This window comes from Salmo trutta, chromosome 18 (assembly GCF_901001165.1).
Source record: "Salmo trutta chromosome 18, fSalTru1.1, whole genome shotgun sequence".
Lineage (NCBI taxonomy): Eukaryota > Metazoa > Chordata > Actinopteri > Salmoniformes > Salmonidae > Salmo > Salmo trutta.
In genome coordinates, this window is record NC_042974.1 from 48,697,014 (window position 1) to 48,717,718 (window position 20,705).

General features: G+C 41.2%; 1 protein-coding gene across 1 annotated transcript in view; it reads left to right on the forward strand.

Annotated features, from left to right (window-relative positions):
- The window catches only part of LOC115153423 (dystonin), a 195,299-nt gene that overhangs the window by 156,666 nt on the left and 17,928 nt on the right, over positions 1–20,705 (forward strand). Inside the window, exons 76-89 of the mRNA XM_029698858.1 lie at positions 107–208; positions 1,167–1,268; positions 2,890–3,063; positions 3,701–3,856; positions 4,675–4,872; positions 6,202–6,330; positions 7,109–7,279; positions 9,865–10,020; positions 10,374–10,580; positions 11,170–11,289; positions 16,107–16,276; positions 16,568–16,727; positions 19,674–19,868; positions 20,199–20,327. Coding sequence (XP_029554718.1) covers positions 107–208; positions 1,167–1,268; positions 2,890–3,063; positions 3,701–3,856; positions 4,675–4,872; positions 6,202–6,330; positions 7,109–7,279; positions 9,865–10,020; positions 10,374–10,580; positions 11,170–11,289; positions 16,107–16,276; positions 16,568–16,727; positions 19,674–19,868; positions 20,199–20,327 — 2,169 coding nt within the window. The remainder of the gene's footprint in view (positions 1–106; positions 209–1,166; positions 1,269–2,889; positions 3,064–3,700; positions 3,857–4,674; positions 4,873–6,201; positions 6,331–7,108; positions 7,280–9,864; positions 10,021–10,373; positions 10,581–11,169; positions 11,290–16,106; positions 16,277–16,567; positions 16,728–19,673; positions 19,869–20,198; positions 20,328–20,705) is intronic.

Here is a 20,705-nt window from a genome sequence, read left to right on the forward strand (position 1 = left end):
TAATTTGATCATGATTTATTTATTTGTATTTTCATATAGAGTAGTATTTGTATCCAACAGCTGTGCATGGATCCTATTCCCTGACCTTTGTTGTTGTTTTCCCCAGGTGAACTCGGCATGGGAGACTCTGAACAAGGCATTGAAGGAGAGAGTGGACAGACTGGATGAGGCCATGCAGGCTGCTATGCAGTTCCAGGATGGCCTGCAGGTACATTACTGTTCGTTATGATTTAGCTGCTATGCTTTGTCAAACACCAGGACCTGTTCAGTAGGGCACACAATGGGAAAATGTTTCGCAACAGAAATTGAAAATCTTATTGCTCAAGATCAGATAAAACGTTATCTCCCATTCCTTGCCTACTGAACACTGCCTTGCTGTCATTGAATACACTGACTAACACTAAGCAGCTAGTGGTTTGGACTCTTAGGAGATGAATACCATTGTTAGTATGTCATGCGAAACTTCTGAGTAGTTTGAGGTTGCATTACTCAATGAATTCAGAAGTTTCACTTTGCCTCCTGTGTATTTACTCATAGGAAAGAGAAAGTCACCCCCATTACTCAAGACATATTCAGGTCTTAATTAATGTTGATTGAAGTGTCAGTGGTTTTGTGTTATTCAAAGGCCCTATCAATGGACCTATTAATCAGGCAACGTTATTGTATTATTGTTAATCAGTGTTTGCCATCTAATGTTACCACTTAGCATCGTCGTTCACACCTCTCAGACAGAATCAAGGGACAGAGTTTACAATGACTTTGAGCAATTTACTAGGCACAGATAGATCAAAGTAAATTGTCATGTAACAGGCAGTGTTGCTATATTTGGAGATCCTTCATTTATGTGTTTTCTTTATATTGGTTGTGATTGTTTGTAGTGGTGTATGTGTCTAATTTTAATGAAGTTGTTTAAAAAGGCTTAGATGTAGTCTGTTGGCTATAAATGTACTACCCATTTACAACCATCCTAGACTTGAGTGATTAAGTTAAGGTCCGTCTCTATTTCACCATGTGCTAATAACTCTTTTTCGTTGACAGTGTTGGTTTTCCATGACAATTGGTGGATTAAGTGATATATTAATGATAATGAATGTGAAATCTGAGCTGTTTTAAAGCTAGCGTTGTATTCTTCCAGTGACAATGGTGCCCACTCCCTCTGTCTACAGGGTATGTTTGACTGGGTGGACATCGTGGAGCACAAACTGGATTCTATGTCACCTGTGGGTACAGACCTGGACACTGTCAAGCAGCAGATTGAAGAACTCAAGGTATTGTGTTCCTGTATTATATAGAATGCATTAGCTAGATGTATGAGCAATCTTAGACCAAACCATTGATCTATTTCCACACGTATCTGATCGAAACATCATGAAGAACTTTGAATTGATCTCCCCCAAGTTATTGTGTTGATTTATTTCATGTCAACATTACAGAGAAAACAACGTCTGTTTTTATGCTGTGAATGTTCAGTTCATGCCCTACCCTTATTGGACGACAGTGTAAGAACACTGCAGCAGTGTCATTAATACTCCAGAGAGCAATGCAATAGACTTCTGTCCTTTGATCTACAACAAGACAAAGCTATCGTGTTTCTCAAAAGGAATAGTTAATGGAGGTGGTTTTAGGCACATCCACATTTGCACAGGAGCTGAACAAATAGAAAAAAGTAATGTCGCTCAATGTTTGCTATTCCCATCAGTGGAGGCTGTTGAGGGGACTAAGGCTCATAATAATGGCTGGAAAGGCACAAATGGAATTAAACACATGGAAACCATGTGTTTGAAGTGTTTGATACCATTCCACCTACTCCGCACTAGCTATTACTACGAGCCCATCCTCCCCAATTAAGGTGCCACCAACCTCCTGTGATTCCCATGCTCCCAGTAAGTGATCTTTTGATAAAGCTTTTGACCTGTATCAATGGTAGTTATAATGAACAAAAATATAAACGCAACATGCAGCAATTTAAAAGATTTTACTGAGTTACAGTTCATACTATATAAGGAAATCAGTCAATTGAAATGAATAAATTAGGCCCTAATCAATGGATTTCACATAACTGGGCAGGGGTGGGCCTTGGAGGGCACGGGCCCACCCACTGGGGAGCCAGGCCCAGCCAATTGGAATGAGCTTTTCCCCACAAAATGGCTTTATTACAGACAGAAATGATCCTCAGCACCCCCCTCAGACGATCAGGCAGGTGAAGAAGCCGGATGTGGAGGTCCTGGGATGGCGTGGTTACACGTGGTCTGTGGTTGTGAGGCCAGATGGACGTACTGCCAAATTCTCTAAAACAATGTTGGAGGTAGCTTATGGTAGAGAAATTAACATTAAATTCTCTGGCAACAGCTCTGGTGGACATTCCTGCAGTCAGCATGCCAATTGCACACTCCCTCAAAACTTGAGTCATCTGTGGCATTGTGTGTTGTGACAAAACTGCACATTTTAAAGTGGCCTTTTATTGTCCCCAGCACAAGGTGCAGCTGTGTAATGATCATGCTGTTTAATCAGCTTCTTGATATGCCACACCTGTCAGGTGTATGGATTATCTTGGCAAAGGAGATATGCTCACTAACAGGCATGTAAACAAATTTGTGCACAACATTTTTGCTAAATAAGCTTTTTTTGTGCGTATGGAACATTTCTGGTATTTTTCAGCTCAGGAAACATGGGACCAACACTTTACATGTTGCGTTTATATTTTTGTTCAGTGTATATTAAAATATAACTTATTGGGAGCAGAAAACGGTGGGGAGCGTACATTATCAATGAGCACTACCTCACTGTGAGAGGCTGGAAGGGTCAGATGTTTAGTTTTTTCCAGATCATAGCCCTGTAGTTATATTGACAGGTTCCCTTGACAATCCCTTATGTGGCGTGGTGTTTCAGGAGTTCAAAGGTGAGGCGTATCAGCTCCAGATCGAGATGGAGCGTCTGAACCACCAGGCGGGCCTACTGCTGAAGAAGGTGACGGAGGAGTACGACCGCTGTGCCATCCAAGAGCCCATGACCGAGCTCAAAATGCTCTGGGACAACCTGGATGAAAATATCATCAACAGACAGGTGGGTCAGACAGGTGGGTCAGACAGGTGGGTCAGACAGGGGCTGGAGGTTTACTATAGTAGGGTGAGGGAAGCGGGGGTGATTGAAAATAGCAGAACCTTATAAGTATAATTCAATACTATTTCTAGAGTGTGTGCTATACTTGTTGAAGATAAGACATTTGTCTTATTTTGTATAGACACCGGCTGGAATGCGGTTTTAACCAATTAGCGTCCAGGATTAGACCCACCCGTTGTATAAACGCAGTTGTAAATTGGGTGGTTAGAGCCCTGAATGCTGATTGGCTGACAGCCGTGGTATATCAGACCGTATACTATGGGTATGACAAAACATTTATTTTTACTGCTCTAATTACTTTGGTAACCAGTTTATAATAGCAATAAGGCACCTCGGGGGTTGTGTCGTGCCTAAGAACAGCCCTTAGCCGTGGTATATTGGCCATATACCACACTCCCTCTGGCTTTATTGCTTAATCAGAACCTTTTAAAGACAATGAACAGTGTACTGTTTCTCTAACTGGAAAAGGCCCCTTTCCCTCTCATTCCCATGAAAGAAAGACTGATTATGGGTCAGTTCACATGAGGAGTATTTTCATGTGACTCTTGTATGAACTTGTGTTGGTCCTGATTGTGTGCAGCACAAACTAGAGGGAGCGCTGTTGGCTCTGGGGCAGTTCCAGCATGCGCTGGATGAGCTTCTGGCCTGGATGAGCAACACGGAAGAGTTGCTTAATGAGCAGAGGAAGGCTGCAGGAGACCCCAAAGCCATTGAGATCGAGCTCGCCAAGCACCACGTAAGACATATCTCCCCCTGTTCGTATAAAGTGTTATTTCAGTATTTTTTTCATGCAACTACAGTAACTGCAGAGCAGCTTGACGTGACCCTTTCATGACCTCCTGACCCTCATAACCCTTTTGATTAACCACAACAACAAACATCAAAGTTCAACCCTACACAGTCTGCGTACACGACGCTGTACAACATGTATTATAAGCACATACAAATCTGCCCAGACCACAGTCTTTCAAATGCATTTGATCGATTTCACTTCCCTCTCCAAAAGCCCCTATAATTTATAATCTATCTGACACCTTAATGGCTATGTGTATTTTGAGCCATCCTCCACAGACAGTGGAAAATGTAAGTTATGTGGGTCTGACCAGTCAGGTTGAGGACCACCATGCAGGGATTTAATCCACCGTGCAGCAGATTTATCTAGTCTTCTCCTTTCCATTACTAAACGTATGTCCCATAAGAGTTTAGCAGATTATACCATATTTGTACTTAACCATTAGAATAAATAGGCAGTCAGAGATACTTATGTCGTGTTCACGTCATGTCCGAAACTCGGGACCTCAGAATTAAAATGCTTCCTATTGGTTGATTCTGATACTTCCCTAGTGGGAAACTCAGGTACCATCCATCTACAAGGAGTAAGCAAGTCGGATATAGTTTCCGACATGACGTGAACACGGCATTAGTATGGAGTAGACACTCACTCTTTTTTATCATTTTTTTTCTTCCAGTTTAGTGCTATCAGATCTTTGGGCCTTATTTATTTGATCCTACTGGCCTAGTGTTTAACCATCCCTTGTACTGTGATGTTTCCAGGTCCTCCAGAACGATGTGATGGCCCATAAGACCACGGTGGAGGTGGTCAATAAGGCTGGTACTGACCTGGTGGAGTCAACCTCTGGAGAGGAAGCCTCTGGACTGCAGAGCAAACTGGAGAACCTCACCCAGCGCTGGAAGAACATCCTGGAGAAGACAGAGCAGAGGAGACACCAGCTGGACGGTGCTCTGCTTCAGGTATACAGTATCAGTCAAAAGTTTGGACACCTACTCATTCAAGGGTTTTTCTTTATTTGAACTATTTTCTACGTTGTACAAAAATAGTGAAGACGTCAAAACTATGAAATAACGCACTGTATGTAGGATCCTAATTTGATTACTCTTTTGTTGCTGAGAATTTTCAGATGAGCTTTGTGGTTTACATAAATTCACTGAAAACTCACACTAACACATGCTTATTTTAACAGTATTGCACTTTTCATGTAGACTACTTTTGGCCAGCTCGTAATATAAGCACAGATCAAGCAACATTTTGGACTAAACGTTCAAATCATGTTGCTGCAGGATTATTTTGCTGTGGCAATATAGGTCAAATTAAGATCCTTCATCTGTACCTCACCCTGATTCATATTCAGTCTGCCTCACCCCTTCACCATACCCAGCTGCCATATGGAATCTGGCACCATAATGACTCATATCTGAAACTGAAGCTATGATTGATGTTCTCTGCTGGATTGTATTAATGTTGTTTTTCAAAAATTCATAAAGAAGGTTTTAGAGTAGTGGGAGTACGAGGTACAGAGAAATAATGTAAGCCCTCCACCTCCTGCCTCCCCTTTCCTAACCCAGCTATAGTTGCTCTTATTCATAACTTTGACATTTCGGGGAATGCTTTGATGTGAGGTGTCAAAGGAGTGATATAAGGAATGTGAATGACCAGTGAATATGTCATTTTATTTGAATAATTTTTAAAGGGTTGTTATTAAGTATATTTCTACTGTTACTAACAGTTTTATGGCCAGGAATAAGGAATGTTTTAAGAGTATGAAATAAACTTTCCGAAACGTAAGCCCTCTTGATTTTTAGAGAGGGTTGCGAAAGGGTTGCCAAAAATGAAATCAATGTATTTTCCAATAATGTTTCACTTTAGTACGCAGTAAACCTAAAAAGCTCTGTCAGAAGCATTTTACGGACAAAAGTGGATTTCCAAAACAAACATGCAGTACAATGAATATGTAAAACATGGTGCGTAGACAACATTGTAACATTGAGTGTAGACATTGTTACATTATCTGGTTCAAATGGGGAATTAAATTAATGAAAACAATTAGAAGGAAAAAAGCCATGCTGGTTTCAGGCAATTAAACATTGAATATGTTCATTGATTAAACTGTTCACAGACACCATCGTTCACTCTGTCAAATAACCTCAGACCAAACCATGTTTGGTCATTAATGTATCTGAGGAATTAATAACTTCTCATAACATTCCCTTTTCCCACCCTTGAATTCCACACAATACGTCTATGAGGTCCATTGTTCTGACTCAGGCTGTATTGTGTTGCAGGCCCAAGGTTTCCATGGCGAGATCGAAGACATGCAGCAATGGCTGAAAGACACAGAGCGTCAGCTGTTGGCATCAAAGGCTGTGGGAGGCTTACCAGACACGGCCCGCGAGCAGCTTAACGCCCATCTGGTATGTATTTAACCATATAAAAGGCCTCATACAGATGGCAGGCTTGTAAGGGCGCAACTCAGGTCTTGTCTGCGTTTCTTTCTGAAGTGTGAAGTGTGAAAATGAAATGATGTTGCGAAATGTACGATAATGTGTCCTACTCATTAAAGCCCCCAAAGAAAGTGTACAAATGGATTAAACCCTGACTGTGCTCAGAGAATGTTGGAGGGGACATGTTCTTGTTTGCTTTTCCTCTGATAGTGAGAGTGTCTGGGTTATCCTATGAATGCTCCATTCTGGGACTTCCATTTAGCATTATGGGAACCAAAACAGAAGATTGTTTAGAAAAAATGTATATTATAATACTCTGAACTTACTTGGGATTTGAAGGTTTGAATTTACGTGTGGAAAAGCTTGGCTATGTTTGCCCTTAGTATTCTCATTCTGTCATCATGTTTGGACTTGATTTGGAATATATTAGCTTACAAAATAAACTGGTAAAGAAGCAGTAACCAAGCAGACATGGACACTGACAGAATAACAACAATAAAAGCATACTAGACTTATTGTCTAAATTCCATTAATTTGAATTGTAAAACAGTTTCAGTGCTATTATTTAAGCAATAAGGCACAAGAGGCTGTGATATGTGCTGAATACAGTCACAGGTAAATGACATGACTTTAGGTGTGTCTTTGACAGCCAATCAGCATCCAGGATCCAAACAACTCATTTATAATGGACACTAATACTAACAGCAGACATATTTTTTAAGCCCCTCATGTTTTTGGTCTCCTGCAGGAGTTATGTTCTACATTAGAGGCCAAGGAGGAGCTCTACCAGCAGCTGATGAACAAAGGTCAGCAGCTGCTCACCATGACCCCCTCCGGCCAGGACAGCAACACAGAGCAGGACCTCAGGAACCTGCAGGACAAGAGGGAGTCGGTACAGGTCAAGGTGGCTGAGAGAAAGGTAGGGAGTGTAAAGCGACATGGAGCAGCGTTGTTGGGCTGAGATGGGATGAATCAAGTGTTCCCTTTCAGAATGGGCCACCATTCCTAGCTCTGCCCAGACTTCCTGCGTAAAAAAAAAAGCGTCTTAAATTGGTTTCAATTGGAAATGTTAATTTGAGAAGCCCTGGATGTTTGGGATTATTTGGGGGCCTATTGTGCTCCGTCTGACAAATGATCTAGGGAAACCCTGGCTAGAATGGGTCACACGCGACCAAGTGTTCTGAACTTGTCTGATGATTCATAATGTTGAGATTTATTATATCCCCTGTGGGACAATACTGCTCAGCATTTGTTCACTCCCCTTCCATACCCTGTACTCTACTGTACATTTTAAACCTATAATCCATGAGGTGGTAATAAATGCTGTACAGCAGATAAGGTTGGCAAGCACATAGGATGTGGTCACCCAGCAGATCAGATGTCTACTGGGAAGTGCCTGACTCATTAGTCATCATGGAACAGTCCTCTTCAGAGACATTCTAATGAACAGCTGAAACGTTGGATGGGATGTAAAGGGAATGCTGGGGTTGGATGTGGGTTTGTTCCTAACTCAGTCAAGTCTCTTAATCAAATAGTCTCGGGCTGTTGGTGGTAGGTGCAGCCAATTCAGCTTCCCTGCGCGCCGTTAGGCAAACTGTTGCCATTTCGTGTGTCTGAAGGTACAAACTGGCTTCCCGGTGGGCCTAGAGAGGAAATCAAGTGCACTATAGGTCTACCGCTGGCCAATCAGATTGCTCAGATGACAGAGTCTGCAATAACTTAGCAGGCACAAAAGAAAGCAATGGAAAAATACTGTGAGATTTCAAAACATTTAAAACATGACTAGAGAGAGACTGTCAACGAATACATCTAAGAGCTGCTGTTTTTATGAATGAGTTCATGTTTAAGTTCTTACTCAGCACTGTCAACACTTTATATTCAACACTTTTATAAGCCATAAAATGTGTGTTCTTCCTATTTCCACACAGCGCTACAACAAGCACTGCAGCAGTAATGAATGAGTAGGAAAGTGTATGTATAGGCTTGGGTTGTTGTTATTATTAGCAGCTTGGGTCTTTTTTAATATCGAGGAATATTTCACTTCCTCTGTTTATAAGAGTAACAACATGAATTTGTGCATGAGGCAGAAATAATGTGGTGCGACTTGAGTTTCGCCATCAGCTGGAAGACGGTGTCCTTTTTTGGTCAGTGTCAGTGGAGGAATGGGAGAGCGGAGGGATGTTGAGAGACGGACGCTCAGTCTGCTGCTCTCTCCCTTCGCTGACTGACCATCAGATGCAGGCACCATCAGCCCAGTAAAATAAAAAGCAAATGATTTAAATGTACGCTCACTCAGCAGTGCCTCACAAGTAATACACCAATGGATCTATTACCGTTGTGATCATATAGCCTAGCCTACCTAAAAAAATGTCTGAACAACAATGCATTGGCAGGTAAATTCAAGCAAAGCCAGTATGCGGTGATAATGTATTGGGCCTATAGCTTACTGCACAAACCTCATTGTTACAATACTGTTTTTAATTGGTTTATGTTACATAGGCTTACGTTTTTTAAGTCATGTTAATAAAAAATCAGAGCGGTAGATTTCGGCATTCATTTTGACTCAGAAAGTGATCTTGACTCAGGAAAGTTTGGTGACCACTGAACTATGGTGTACTGTACTGTATGCCATGCATACTCTACGAATTAACTCACTGCATTTTCTAAGCATTTTGCTAGCTTGTCAAGATAGCACACTTCATTCAGAATTAAAGCTAAATTAACCAACATGGAGAAAGAGACATCACTGTATACCGGAGACAGTACTTACTTTCCATTAGGCTTGTAATGACTGTAATGTTATTACCCCATTGTTTATCGTGATGAGGATATAGCATTAGCTGTACTCTTTTGCTTGCCTGGCAAAGGCAAAACTCATCCTCCCTGTTGGACCGACCACACTGAATACATCTGTTTGATTCAATCAAAGGCTAATTGATGCTATTTTTATAACTGTAGAGGATGCATCGTTTTGATAGCTCATCCTCTTCCCTTGAGCTAGTCCAGAGATGCTGACTTCCTCTGCCTAAACAGAGGTCAGTCATGTTTGGACCAATTACAATCATTACCTAATGCTGTGGCAACAAATGAACAAACAACCTGTGTGTGTTTTTTGGTGAGTGTTTGTGTGTGTCTGTATGGACGTGTTTAACTATTCTTGTGGGGACCAGAACAAACATTTGACCAACTGGGGACATTTTGTTAGTCCCCACGAGGTCAAATGCTATTTCGAGGGGGTTTAGGGTTAAGGTTAGAATTAGTGTTAGGGTTAGAATTACATTAAGGGTTAGGGTTAGGAGCTAGGGTTAGTTTTAGCATTAGGGGTTAAGGTTAGGTTTTTAGGTTAAGGTTAGAGTATGTGTGTGTGTGTGTGTCTGAGTGTGTGTATTTGCTAGGCAAACTTGTCTGTCAGTTTGTGTGTGTGTGCACATCCGTGTGTGAATGTTTGTGTCAGTAGGAAGAATGCTATGTTTCTCAGGTGGCTTTGTTGTCTCTGTGCTTCAGGTGAAACTGGAGGAGGCCTTGACTCTGGCCACAGAATTCCATAACTCTCTCCAGGACTTCATCAACTGGCTGACCCAAGCTGAACAGACTCTCACTATGTCCTCTCCTGCCTCCCTCATCCTGGAAAACATCATGTTCCAGATAGATGAGCACAAGGTATGTGTCGTTGTGAAGACAATTAACATAACACATCGATTTATTTGTTGATAGGTTTTGATGATTTGTCATTTCAGTGTTCAGTATTATGTAATAATTAACCCAAACAGCCTCCTATCCTGATTTAATTTGTATTAATGATATCAATAGCACAAACAATTGATGGGCTTAGGTCCCATAGCCGAGACAGCTTGCAGTGCAAGCAGGCCAACCACGGCTCAACAAGGCCATTTGACTCTCATCCAGAACTCTGCTCATTCTACTTACAAAAATTGTATAAAAAAAAGATCAACTCCGCTGTGTAACACTATTGTAACATTTGTCATGGTCCTCTGATGTGTGTGTATTGGCAGGTGTTTGTGACGGAGGTGAACTCCCACAGGGAGCAGATCGTTGAGCTGGATAAGACAGGGACCCACCTGAAGTACTTCAGCCAGAAGCAGGATGTGGTGCTGATCAAGAACCTGCTGATCAGTGTGCAGGGCCGCTGGGAGAAGGTGGTGCAGAGGTCTGTGGAGAGGGGCCGTCTGCTGGATGATGCCAGGAAGAGGGCCAAACAGGTACAGCACCTTGGGCACACTTGATGTACTACACAGTTGGTACAGTATTACACAGTAGTACACAGTGCCTAAACTGATATGCTAGGAGTCAGCAGTCTAGCCACACTGAAGTGGGATATGAAATTGATGTAAGTCGAAAAAAATAAGTGAGAGAGAGAGAGTCATAGTGGAAGGAGAGATGGAGAGAGGGGGTGAGCGAGAGGGTGACAGAGGAAGTTAGACAGGTGGTCTGTAGTTGACGTCATCATCTTTCCACATAACTGGGCAATAGGCATTTTTAGAGAAACAGAGAAGTGAGGTCACGAGGTGTGAGGTCAAATACCGTACAGTACATTAATGCTTTGCAGACAAAAGTCGACTAGACGATGTGTCACAACTACATTATGGTGCTTATTATCGCAGGAAAGCTGTATCAGTATTACAGGAAGTCTGGTTTTACAAACTGGCCTCAGAGCTCTTTCATTAGTACGAACCCATCACTTTTCTTGGCGCTGAAATTACTCATCCAAACATAGAACAATAAATCAAAGGAAGTCATATATCACAGTGCGGTTTACGCAAGCCTCATTTGCTACATCTCTCCCCTCAGTTCCACGAAACCTGGAACAAGCTGACGGAATGGTTGGACGAGTCGGAGAAGGCCTTGGACTCCGAGCTGGAAATCGCCAACGACCCTGACAAGATCAAGATGCAGCTGACCCAGCACAAGGTGACTGAACTAACTGAACCTCATTGAATCCTTTTCCTTGGGGGGGGGGGGGGGGGGGGGGGGGAAGAGTTGGCGAGACCCCTCCGATAGTCAGACTTTTATGAAGGAGAGTCATTTAGCACAGTAAACATCTGCAGCAGCACCATAGTCATTTATCAAAACTGTGAATTTCAAACGCAGCTGTCTTTAAAACCACAGTTTTGTGGGGGTTTTTTAATAGTGAACCATACAAAGAGAAATCTAACACTATTTTACTGTAAAAGCCATTTTAGGGTATGGGATTTATATATTATTGCCCCCAAAATAGTATGACATTGTTTTTCAAACTCAATGTTAAATTCAAACCTCCCTACCATCATATCTAAGGCAATATGACGCCAATCTCTATAAATATCGGCAAATCTGCTTGATTGGAGGTACACAACACACTCCCCGCCTCTCGCCAAGAACCACATACCTAATTTTTTAACAGGGTCGTTAGCAATTGAGTTTTCAGAGTATTTTCTGTGCCTACCTATTTTAAATTCTAGATGATGGATTAAATTGAGGCTATATCGTCCATAAGGTGACCATTGGACTTAATATATTTTGGATTGACTAAGTTTGTAGGTGCAACAGTTTTTATTACATTTATAATTTATTGCTCTCACATGCTCATTTCTGTCCATTAAGAACCAATGATGTGCTACCTTTTTGTAAAATTCTGACAATGCTAACATCTTTTTAGCCGAATCTCAGAGTTCTATCTAACTGGGTCAAGCAACAGTACTTTTTGTACATAGTCCTCCCAATTTAGTATTGGGACAAATTCACTTATGTCTATTAAGGAAGTAAAAAATTAAGTATTTGGTCCCATATTCATAGCACGCAATGACTATATCAAGCTTGTGACACTACAAATTTCAGATTATTTTGTGGACGATAGAAATTAATGGTAAATAATGTATTGTGTCATTTTGGAGTCACTTTTATTGTAAATAAGAATATAACATGTTTATAAACACTTCTACATTCATGTGGATGCTACCATGATTATGGATAATCCTGAATGAATCGTGAATAATGATGAGTGAGAAAGTTACAGATGCACAATATCATACCCCTCCAAAAATGCTAACCTCCCATGTTATTGTAATGGTGAGAGGTTAGCATGTCTTGGAAGTATGATATTTGTGTCTAACTTTCTCACTCATCGTTATTCATGATTCACTCAGGATTATCTGTAATGATGGTAGCATCCACATTAAAATGTTGTACAACAAGGGCTGTAATTTCTAAACGGTTCACCCGATATAGATGAAAATACCCTAAAGCTGACAGTCTGCACTTTAACCTCATAGTCATTGTATCATATAAAATCCAAAGTGCTAAAGTACGGAGCCAAAACAACAAAAAATGTGTCACTCTCCCAATACTTTGGAGCTCACTGTTAATGGTGGTACAGTATACAGGCTGTGGTTAATCAATAAATGCAAACAGATATTTTGATTAGCTAACGTTAGCGTGCTTGTCCAAATTCCAGTAGCTAGCCTCTCTAGCTAGCTAGCTAACACCAGTTATCTAGCTATATTTGTTTATGGAAGGTTTGTTACACAAATAACTTCAGCCATTAGCTAGATAGCTAGAGCCAGACAACAACAGCTGACCTTGACACAGAAGTTAGCTAACGATAACAAGCTCACGTCCAAATGCCAGTCCTACATTTTTCTACAAAACATAGTTAGCACAGCGCTAGGGGTGGGGAAGAGAGCTAATGCCCCCCAAAACCCGGATTATATAAATGTACAGTATAGGATGTATAACTCTGCAATGCTTTAGGCTAGAAACAAGCTGCAAAAGGCACAAGAAAGACGTGGCTCTAGTGTACATACCATTTTAATCCAAATTTGCGCTGACTGATCAACAGTGTCAAGTTCCTTTTTTTTACTGAAATTTACTGCACTCTACTGTGCTCTGCTGCAGTGGTTCTCAAACCTCTCCTCGGGGACCCACAGACGTTTCACATTTTGCTGAAGCTCTGAACTAGCTATTCAAGAGCTTGAGGATTAGTTGAATCAGGTGTGCTAGCTCTGGAATATATCAATGACATGGAACGGCCTGGGGTCCCCATCGAGAAGTTTGAGAACCACTACTCTACTGTACTGTGCTGTCCAAACTTTTGAAACAGAGGTCTATGATTGGTTCAGATTTGGTCCAGTCTGGACTGGACCAAATCTAAACCAAACATAGACATCTACACTACCGGTCAAAAGTTTTAGAACACCTAGTCATTCAAAGGTTTTTCTTTATTTCTACTGTTTTCTACATTGTAGTATAATAGTGAAGACATCAACAGTATGAAATAATTCATATGGGATCATGTAGTAACCAAAAAAGTGTTAAACAAATCAACATATATTTTATATTTGAGATTCTTCAAAGTTGCCACCCTTTGCCTTGATGACAACTTTGCACACTCTTGACATTCTCTCAACCAGCTTCACCTGGAATGCTTTTCCAACAGTCTTGAAGGAGTTCTCACATATGCTGAGCACTTGTTGGCTGCTTTTCCTTCACTCTGCAGTCCGACTCATCCCAAACCATCTCAATTGGGTTGAGATCGTTGGATTGTAGAGGCCAGGTTATCTGATGCAGCACTCCATCACTCTCCTTCTTGGTCAAATAGCCCTTACACAGCCTGGAGGTGTGTTGAGTCATTGTCCTGTTGAAAAACAATTGATAGTCCCACTAAGCGCAAACCAGATGGGATGGCGTATCGCTGCAGAATGCTGTGGTAGCCATTCTGGTTAAGTGTGCCTTGATTTCTAAATAAATCACAGACAGTGTCGCCAGCAAAACACCCCCACACCATAACACCTCCTCCTTCATGTTTTACGGTGGGATATACACATGCAGAGATCATCCGTTCACCCACACCGCGTCTCACAAAACACTGTGTTTGGAACCAAAAATCTCCAATTTGAACTCCAGACTGAAGGACAAATTTCCACCGCTCTATATATATATATATATATGTATGTGTGTGTATATATGTGTATTTGTATTTATTTTTGCAATAAAGATAGTGACGCTATAATAATGCACACATACAATAGGCCTATATCTAAAAATACCTACAGCCTAACAATGTATACAATAAGGCCTATATCTAAACATACCTACAGCCTAATGTATGTATGTATACACGTGTGTATGTATGTATGTATACACGTGTGTGTGTGTGTATACATGCATACATACATACATACATACATACATACATACATACATACATACATACATACATACATACATACATACATACATTATGCTGTAGGTATGTTTAGATATAGGCCTTATTGTATATATTGTTAGGCTGTAGGTATTTTTAGATATAGGCCTATTGTATGTGTGCATTATTATAGCGTCACTATCTTTATTGCAAAAATAAATACAAATACACACAACTTTAAGCTACATATTCATTTGAGAGAGGTAATGAATACCCATTGATCAGCACAGCAATTGATAAAACAGGACCATGTTCGCAAAACAAGTGTTTTTGAGCTTATGGTAATATTATACAGGTAAACTAATGGTTCCAGAAATCAGGAATGGAGACAGGCTCGGTAGACCTTTATATATGAGGGACTGTGTCCAACACACCACCTACCTGTTGTTATGTTGGGCACCTACTGAACCAAAAAATATTATGATTTCGTTTTTTCTAAATGACATGCATTGCTAAAATAAAGGTTTAAGGAAATACAGGCAGGCACCACATTACTACAAGACAAAATAGCTTGCCCAATCAAACATGATTGTCTTGTAAGTATAAAAGCAAAGCTTGCTTTCATATAATAAAAAAAAGCTTGGAAAGGTAGTGGAATGGGATTAGTGTGGTGTGTGTGAAGAATCCAAAAGTGTAACTTGTATGCGGTACAAATCACATTATTGTGGGAACACTTCCTCTTAGAGTATGAATTAGGCTGTTTGAGGTTTGAATCTTAAGCAACCTGCATACACATTGTTTGAACTACGATAGACCAGCATAGCTAATGAAGTAGGTCAAACCTGTGTGCTGGAAAGCCTTGGTACTGTAGAGCATGGGTGGAGTAAACATTGTGCTGCTCGTGAATTTCCATTATTTTTCATCTTCAGACCAATGCCTACTTCTCACTTAAAACATATTTGTTTTTAATTATAGTATACAGTATTCATGAGTGATTTAGGTGTCAGGGACTAGGCTATTCAGTTGTTGTCTTTGAGCTGTTGTGTGTGAGGCGTTTCTGCTAATCCTTTCATAATCCCTGGATGTACAGAATGTATTAGGGACGGACCTGATTTTGGATACTTTTAATCCGTGTGGATGAAAGACGCTTGAATTGTGACCCCTTGTTTTGGTTTCAGCCACTACATAGTGTCCTTTATGAGCAAATAGATCACACACGCCACTCACGCATTTCAATCCATGACAGAATGTAGACTGTAGCTTAGGGGGACAATCCTCTGTGAAGGAATCTACCTGTTAAATCATATGTAGTAACTCAGAAATAACTCAGCTGTGGTTTCTCAATTGTGCTGCTGATGATCTGTCAATTCATAACAAAACAGAAAGTGAGACCATCGTCAAATTGCTTATGCTACTGTTAAATTTCGGACATTTCATTGTTGGCTGTGCAGCTGTCTAGTCTAAAATCTACTAGTTTCTCTTTGCCAGACACACCGTATAAACGTTGAACGGCTGGAGATGAGGCTAAAAACCAGCCACAGGCTGACTTGGATAGGATAAACTAGCCTATATAATGACCATGTCTCTCCACCATTGGTTCACACAGGAGTTCCAGAAGGCGCTGGGGAGCAAGCACTCGGTGTATGACACAACCAGTCGTACGGGACGCGCCCTGAAGGACAAGACGTCACTGCAGGACGACAACCAGAAGCTGGATGACATGCTGAGTGAACTGAGGGACAAGTGGGACACTGTCTGTGGCAAGTCAGTTGAGAGGTAAGAGGACATGACCTGCACATTGCTGTGTATCGGACACATAATATGCATATTATTATATATTTTACTGTCATCTAATCTTGATGATGATGGATACTGAAACTGTGGGCTTTGTGAAGACTTTCGATATACTGTGATTCAACTATAATTCCTCTCAAATGCATATTGCCGCAGTCAAGTTTTTGCTGTCAAATTGTAATGATATTGCATATATAATAGCAGAAACTATCATTGTTTTCTATCAGGGGTCATTACGAATTTTCACAAACAATGATCTGTGTTTCCTCTCAGGCAAAACAAGCTTGAGGAGGCACTGCTGTTCTCTGGTCAGTTTACTGATGCCCTTCAGGCCCTGATTGACTGGCTGTACAGAGTGGAGCCTCAGCTGGCCGAGGACCAGCCAGTACATGGAGATATAGACCTGGTCCTCAATCTCATTGACAGTCACAAGGTAAAAAAAAAAAACATTCGTAGAATACATCTTTATTGTGCAGCCACAGGAGTTGTAGCCTTGGAGCAGTTTGGGGGTTAAGTGCCTTGTTCAACGGAACAATGGCAGTAGGTGCCTACTGAGCCTAAGCAAATGTATCTGACTTGATTCTAAAGCTCAAACATATCCTACCTATTTGTGTACCATGTAATAGGAGTCAAAATTCAGAAGCTATACTGTGTGTGGATTTCCTGTTCTCATTGTTCAGTGTATTTTATTCTCCTTCCTGTGGCTCACAGGCTAAATATATGAAATAGGATTATGGCCCCGAGAGCGGTAATTTTTTCCCCCCCGGAAATGGAACTTGTGTTATGTGACAAAACGCTGGTTTGAATTGGCAGAGACAAGAGATTGCTGAGGCACAGAGAAATAAAGGGTGCATGTCCTGGCAGGATATCTGAGTCACTGCGCTGAAGTAGATCAACAGTCAGAGCTTGGTTTAGTCACCCTCCATATATGGCCTTCAAATTCATCCAGATGACTTCATGGGGGTGCAGAAGCAAGGTTGGGGAGTAACATGTACAGTGCCTTGCAAAAGTATTCATCCCCCTTGGCATTTTTCCTATTTTGTTGCATTACAACCTGTAATTTAAATAGATTTTTATTTGGATTTCATGTAATGGACATACACAAAATAGTCCAAATTGGTGAAGTGAAATGAAAAAAATTACTTGTCAAAGAATTATATATTTTTTTTAAATAGAAAAGTGGTGCGTGCATATGTATTCACCCCCTTTGGTGCAACCAATTACCTTCAGAAGTCACATAATTAGTTAAATGAAGTCCACCTGTGTGCAATCTTAAGTGTCACATGATCTGTCACATGATCTCAGTATACTGTATATACACCTGTTCTGAAAGGCCCCAGAGTCTGCAACACCACTAAGCAAGGGGCACCACCAAGCAAGCGGCGCCATAAAGACCAAGGAGCTCTCCAAACAGGTCAGGGACAAAGTTGTGGAGAAGTACAGATCAGGGTTGTGTTATAAAAAAATATCAGAAACTGTGAACATCCCATGGAGCACCATTAAATCCATTATTAAAAAATGGAAAGAATATGGCACCACAACAAACCTGCCAAGAGAGGGCCGCCCACCAAAACTCAAGGACCAGGCAAGGAAGGCATTAATCAGAGAGGTAACAAAGAGACCAAAGATGACCCTGAAGGAGCTGCAAAGCTCCACAGCGGAGATTAAAGTATCTGTCCATAGGACCACTTTAAGCTGTACACTCCACAGAGCTTGGCTTTACGGAAGAATGGCCAGAAAAAAAGCCATTGCTTAAAGAAAAAAATAAGTTAGCATGTTTGGTGTTTGTCAAAAGGCATGTGGGAGACTCCCCAAACATATGGAAGAAGGTACTCTGGTCAGATGAGACTAAAATTGATATTTTTGGCCATCAAGGAAAACGCTATGTCTGGCACAAACGCAACACCTCCCATCACCCCGAGAACACCATCCCCACAGTGAAGCATGGTGGGGGATGTTTTTCATCGGCAGGGACTGGGAAACTGGTCAGAATTGAGGGAATGATGGATGGCGCTAAATACAGGGAAATTCTTGAGGGAAACCTGTTTCACTCTTCCAGAGATTTGAGACTGGGACGGAGGTTCACCTTCCAGCAGGACAATGACCCTACGCATACTGCTAAAGCAACACTTTAGTGGTTTAAGGGGAAACATTTAAATGTCTTGGAATGGCCTAGTCAAAGTCCAGATCTCAATCCAATTGAGAATCTGTGGTATGACTTAAAGATTGCTGTACACCAGCAGAACCCATCCATTTTGAAGGAGCTGGAGCAGTTTTGCCTTGAAGAATGGGCAAAAATCCCAGTGGCTAGATGTGCCAAGCTTATAGAGACATACCCCAAGAGACTTGCAGCTGTAATTGCTGCAAAAGATGGCTCTACAAAGTATTGACTTTGGGGGGTGAATAGTTATGCACGCTCAAGTTTTCAGTTTTTTGGTCTTATTTCTTGTTTGTTTCACAATAAAAAAATATTTGCATCTTCAAAGTAGTAGGCATGTTGTGTAAATCAAATGATACAACCCCCCAAACATCTATTTTAATTCCAGGTTGTAAGGCAACAATATAGGAAAAATGCCAAGGGGGTGAATACTTTCGCAAGCCACTGTAATTGGATTAAATGTAATCGGTTACATGTAATCAGATTACAGATACTTTAAAAAAACTAGATGATTACTTCTTGGATATTTGCAAAACAGTACATGATGACACCTTTTTGTTTTCTCCATCACATTCAAATCAGCATTGAAAAAAGGCACAAATTTAAGTTTGTTCCACCGGAGCGAGTCTGACCACAAATCAGAGACCACTATGATGACACACCAAATACGTTTGATGGATGTAACTGAAAGTAAACCAATTACATTACTGAGTTTGGGTAATCCAAAGTTACATTACTGATTACAATTTTGGACAGGTAACAAGTAACTGTAACAGATTACATTTAGAAAATAACCTTCCCAACACTATTCAAATTGGAAGTGCTTTTAGCACAATGTTAGTGTGTTAGCTGGATAGGTTTCAGCCCTGTTGAACTGTATTAATCTTTTTTTTCACAATCAGTGTTGATTTAGGTTATTTTGTTTAGGACCACAGCTTAGCCCTAAGGGAAATGGTGCTAGATGACTGTTTGTATAAACTGGTGTAATTTATATTGGCACAAGGGATATTCTAGCAATAATTACTTGTGATGTGGCAAAGAGCTGTATATTCAATAATGGATAGATGGAGTTTGTGGTTATTGGGAAACATGATCAGTATGCGTATGTATGTGTGTCTGTGTGTTTGTTTACATGTTTCTCTGTGTCTGTGTGTTTGTTTACATGTATCTCTGCGTCTGTGTGTCGTGTCTCATTAGTTCTCTCCCTGACGTATCTTCCAGGTGTTCCAGAAGGAGCTGGGGAAGAGGACGGGGAGCGTTGCGGCCCTGAAGCGTTCGGCTAAGGACCTGATTGAGAGCAGCCATGAAGACTCATCCTGGGTAAAAGCTCAGATGCAGGAGCTGAGCGCTCGCTGGGAGACTGTGTGCGCCCGCTCAGTGTCTAAACAGACCCGGCTGGAACAGGCATTGTGTCAGGTAGGACTCTCACTATGCCAAACCTCTCTATATCACCTATTCAAATTACATTTCTGGCGTTGCAGGTCATCTTTTTATTCAGTTTCGCAGATGACCAGATCTAACAAATCTTTGGGGAGTGGTGGATGGGTTGATATAAAAAAAGAGATCTGTGAAACATCTTAGGAACATCATTCATATGATCATAGCAATCTACTGAGTAGTGCAGTGTGTCTGCTAAAAAAACTATCCTGGAACGCAACCATTAGGACTTGGCTGAGTGCTTAGAGGAATGCTTTTTGGAGACCTGTGTGTTGGTGAACCTCTCTGTCCCCTGTCCTCTGGCTGCAGGCTGAGGAGTTCCACTCTACGGTCCATATCCTGCTGGAGTGGCTGGCCGAGGCTGAGCAGAGCCTCCGTTTCCATGGCACCCTGCCCGACGACGAGGATGCCCTCAGGGCTCTTATCGAGCAGCACAAGGCAAGTGACATTTAACCTGGAACATTGTCATCCTATAGAACAACAGTATTTCCCTACAGATTATCTTCCAGGTGGGGCACAAAGGTCCCTAAAGCAATATCCATAATATGGAATAAAGCTTTTAGATAAAAGCTGACCAAATGTGAAATGCAATATTGGGCCATAGATTAAGAGTTTTTCTGGGCTATTAAAGGCTTGTATATGCTTTAGGGATCTGGCTTGCATGGAACTATTTTCATTCTGAGCAAAATAGTACCTAGCTCAAACATATGGCAGTTAAGGCAGCTATTTGCAGAGAATGTGGGTATGTTTCTCCACTCGACTATCATTATTTTCTGATGAGGTACTCTCATAATGTAGTGTCGACATTTAAAACAC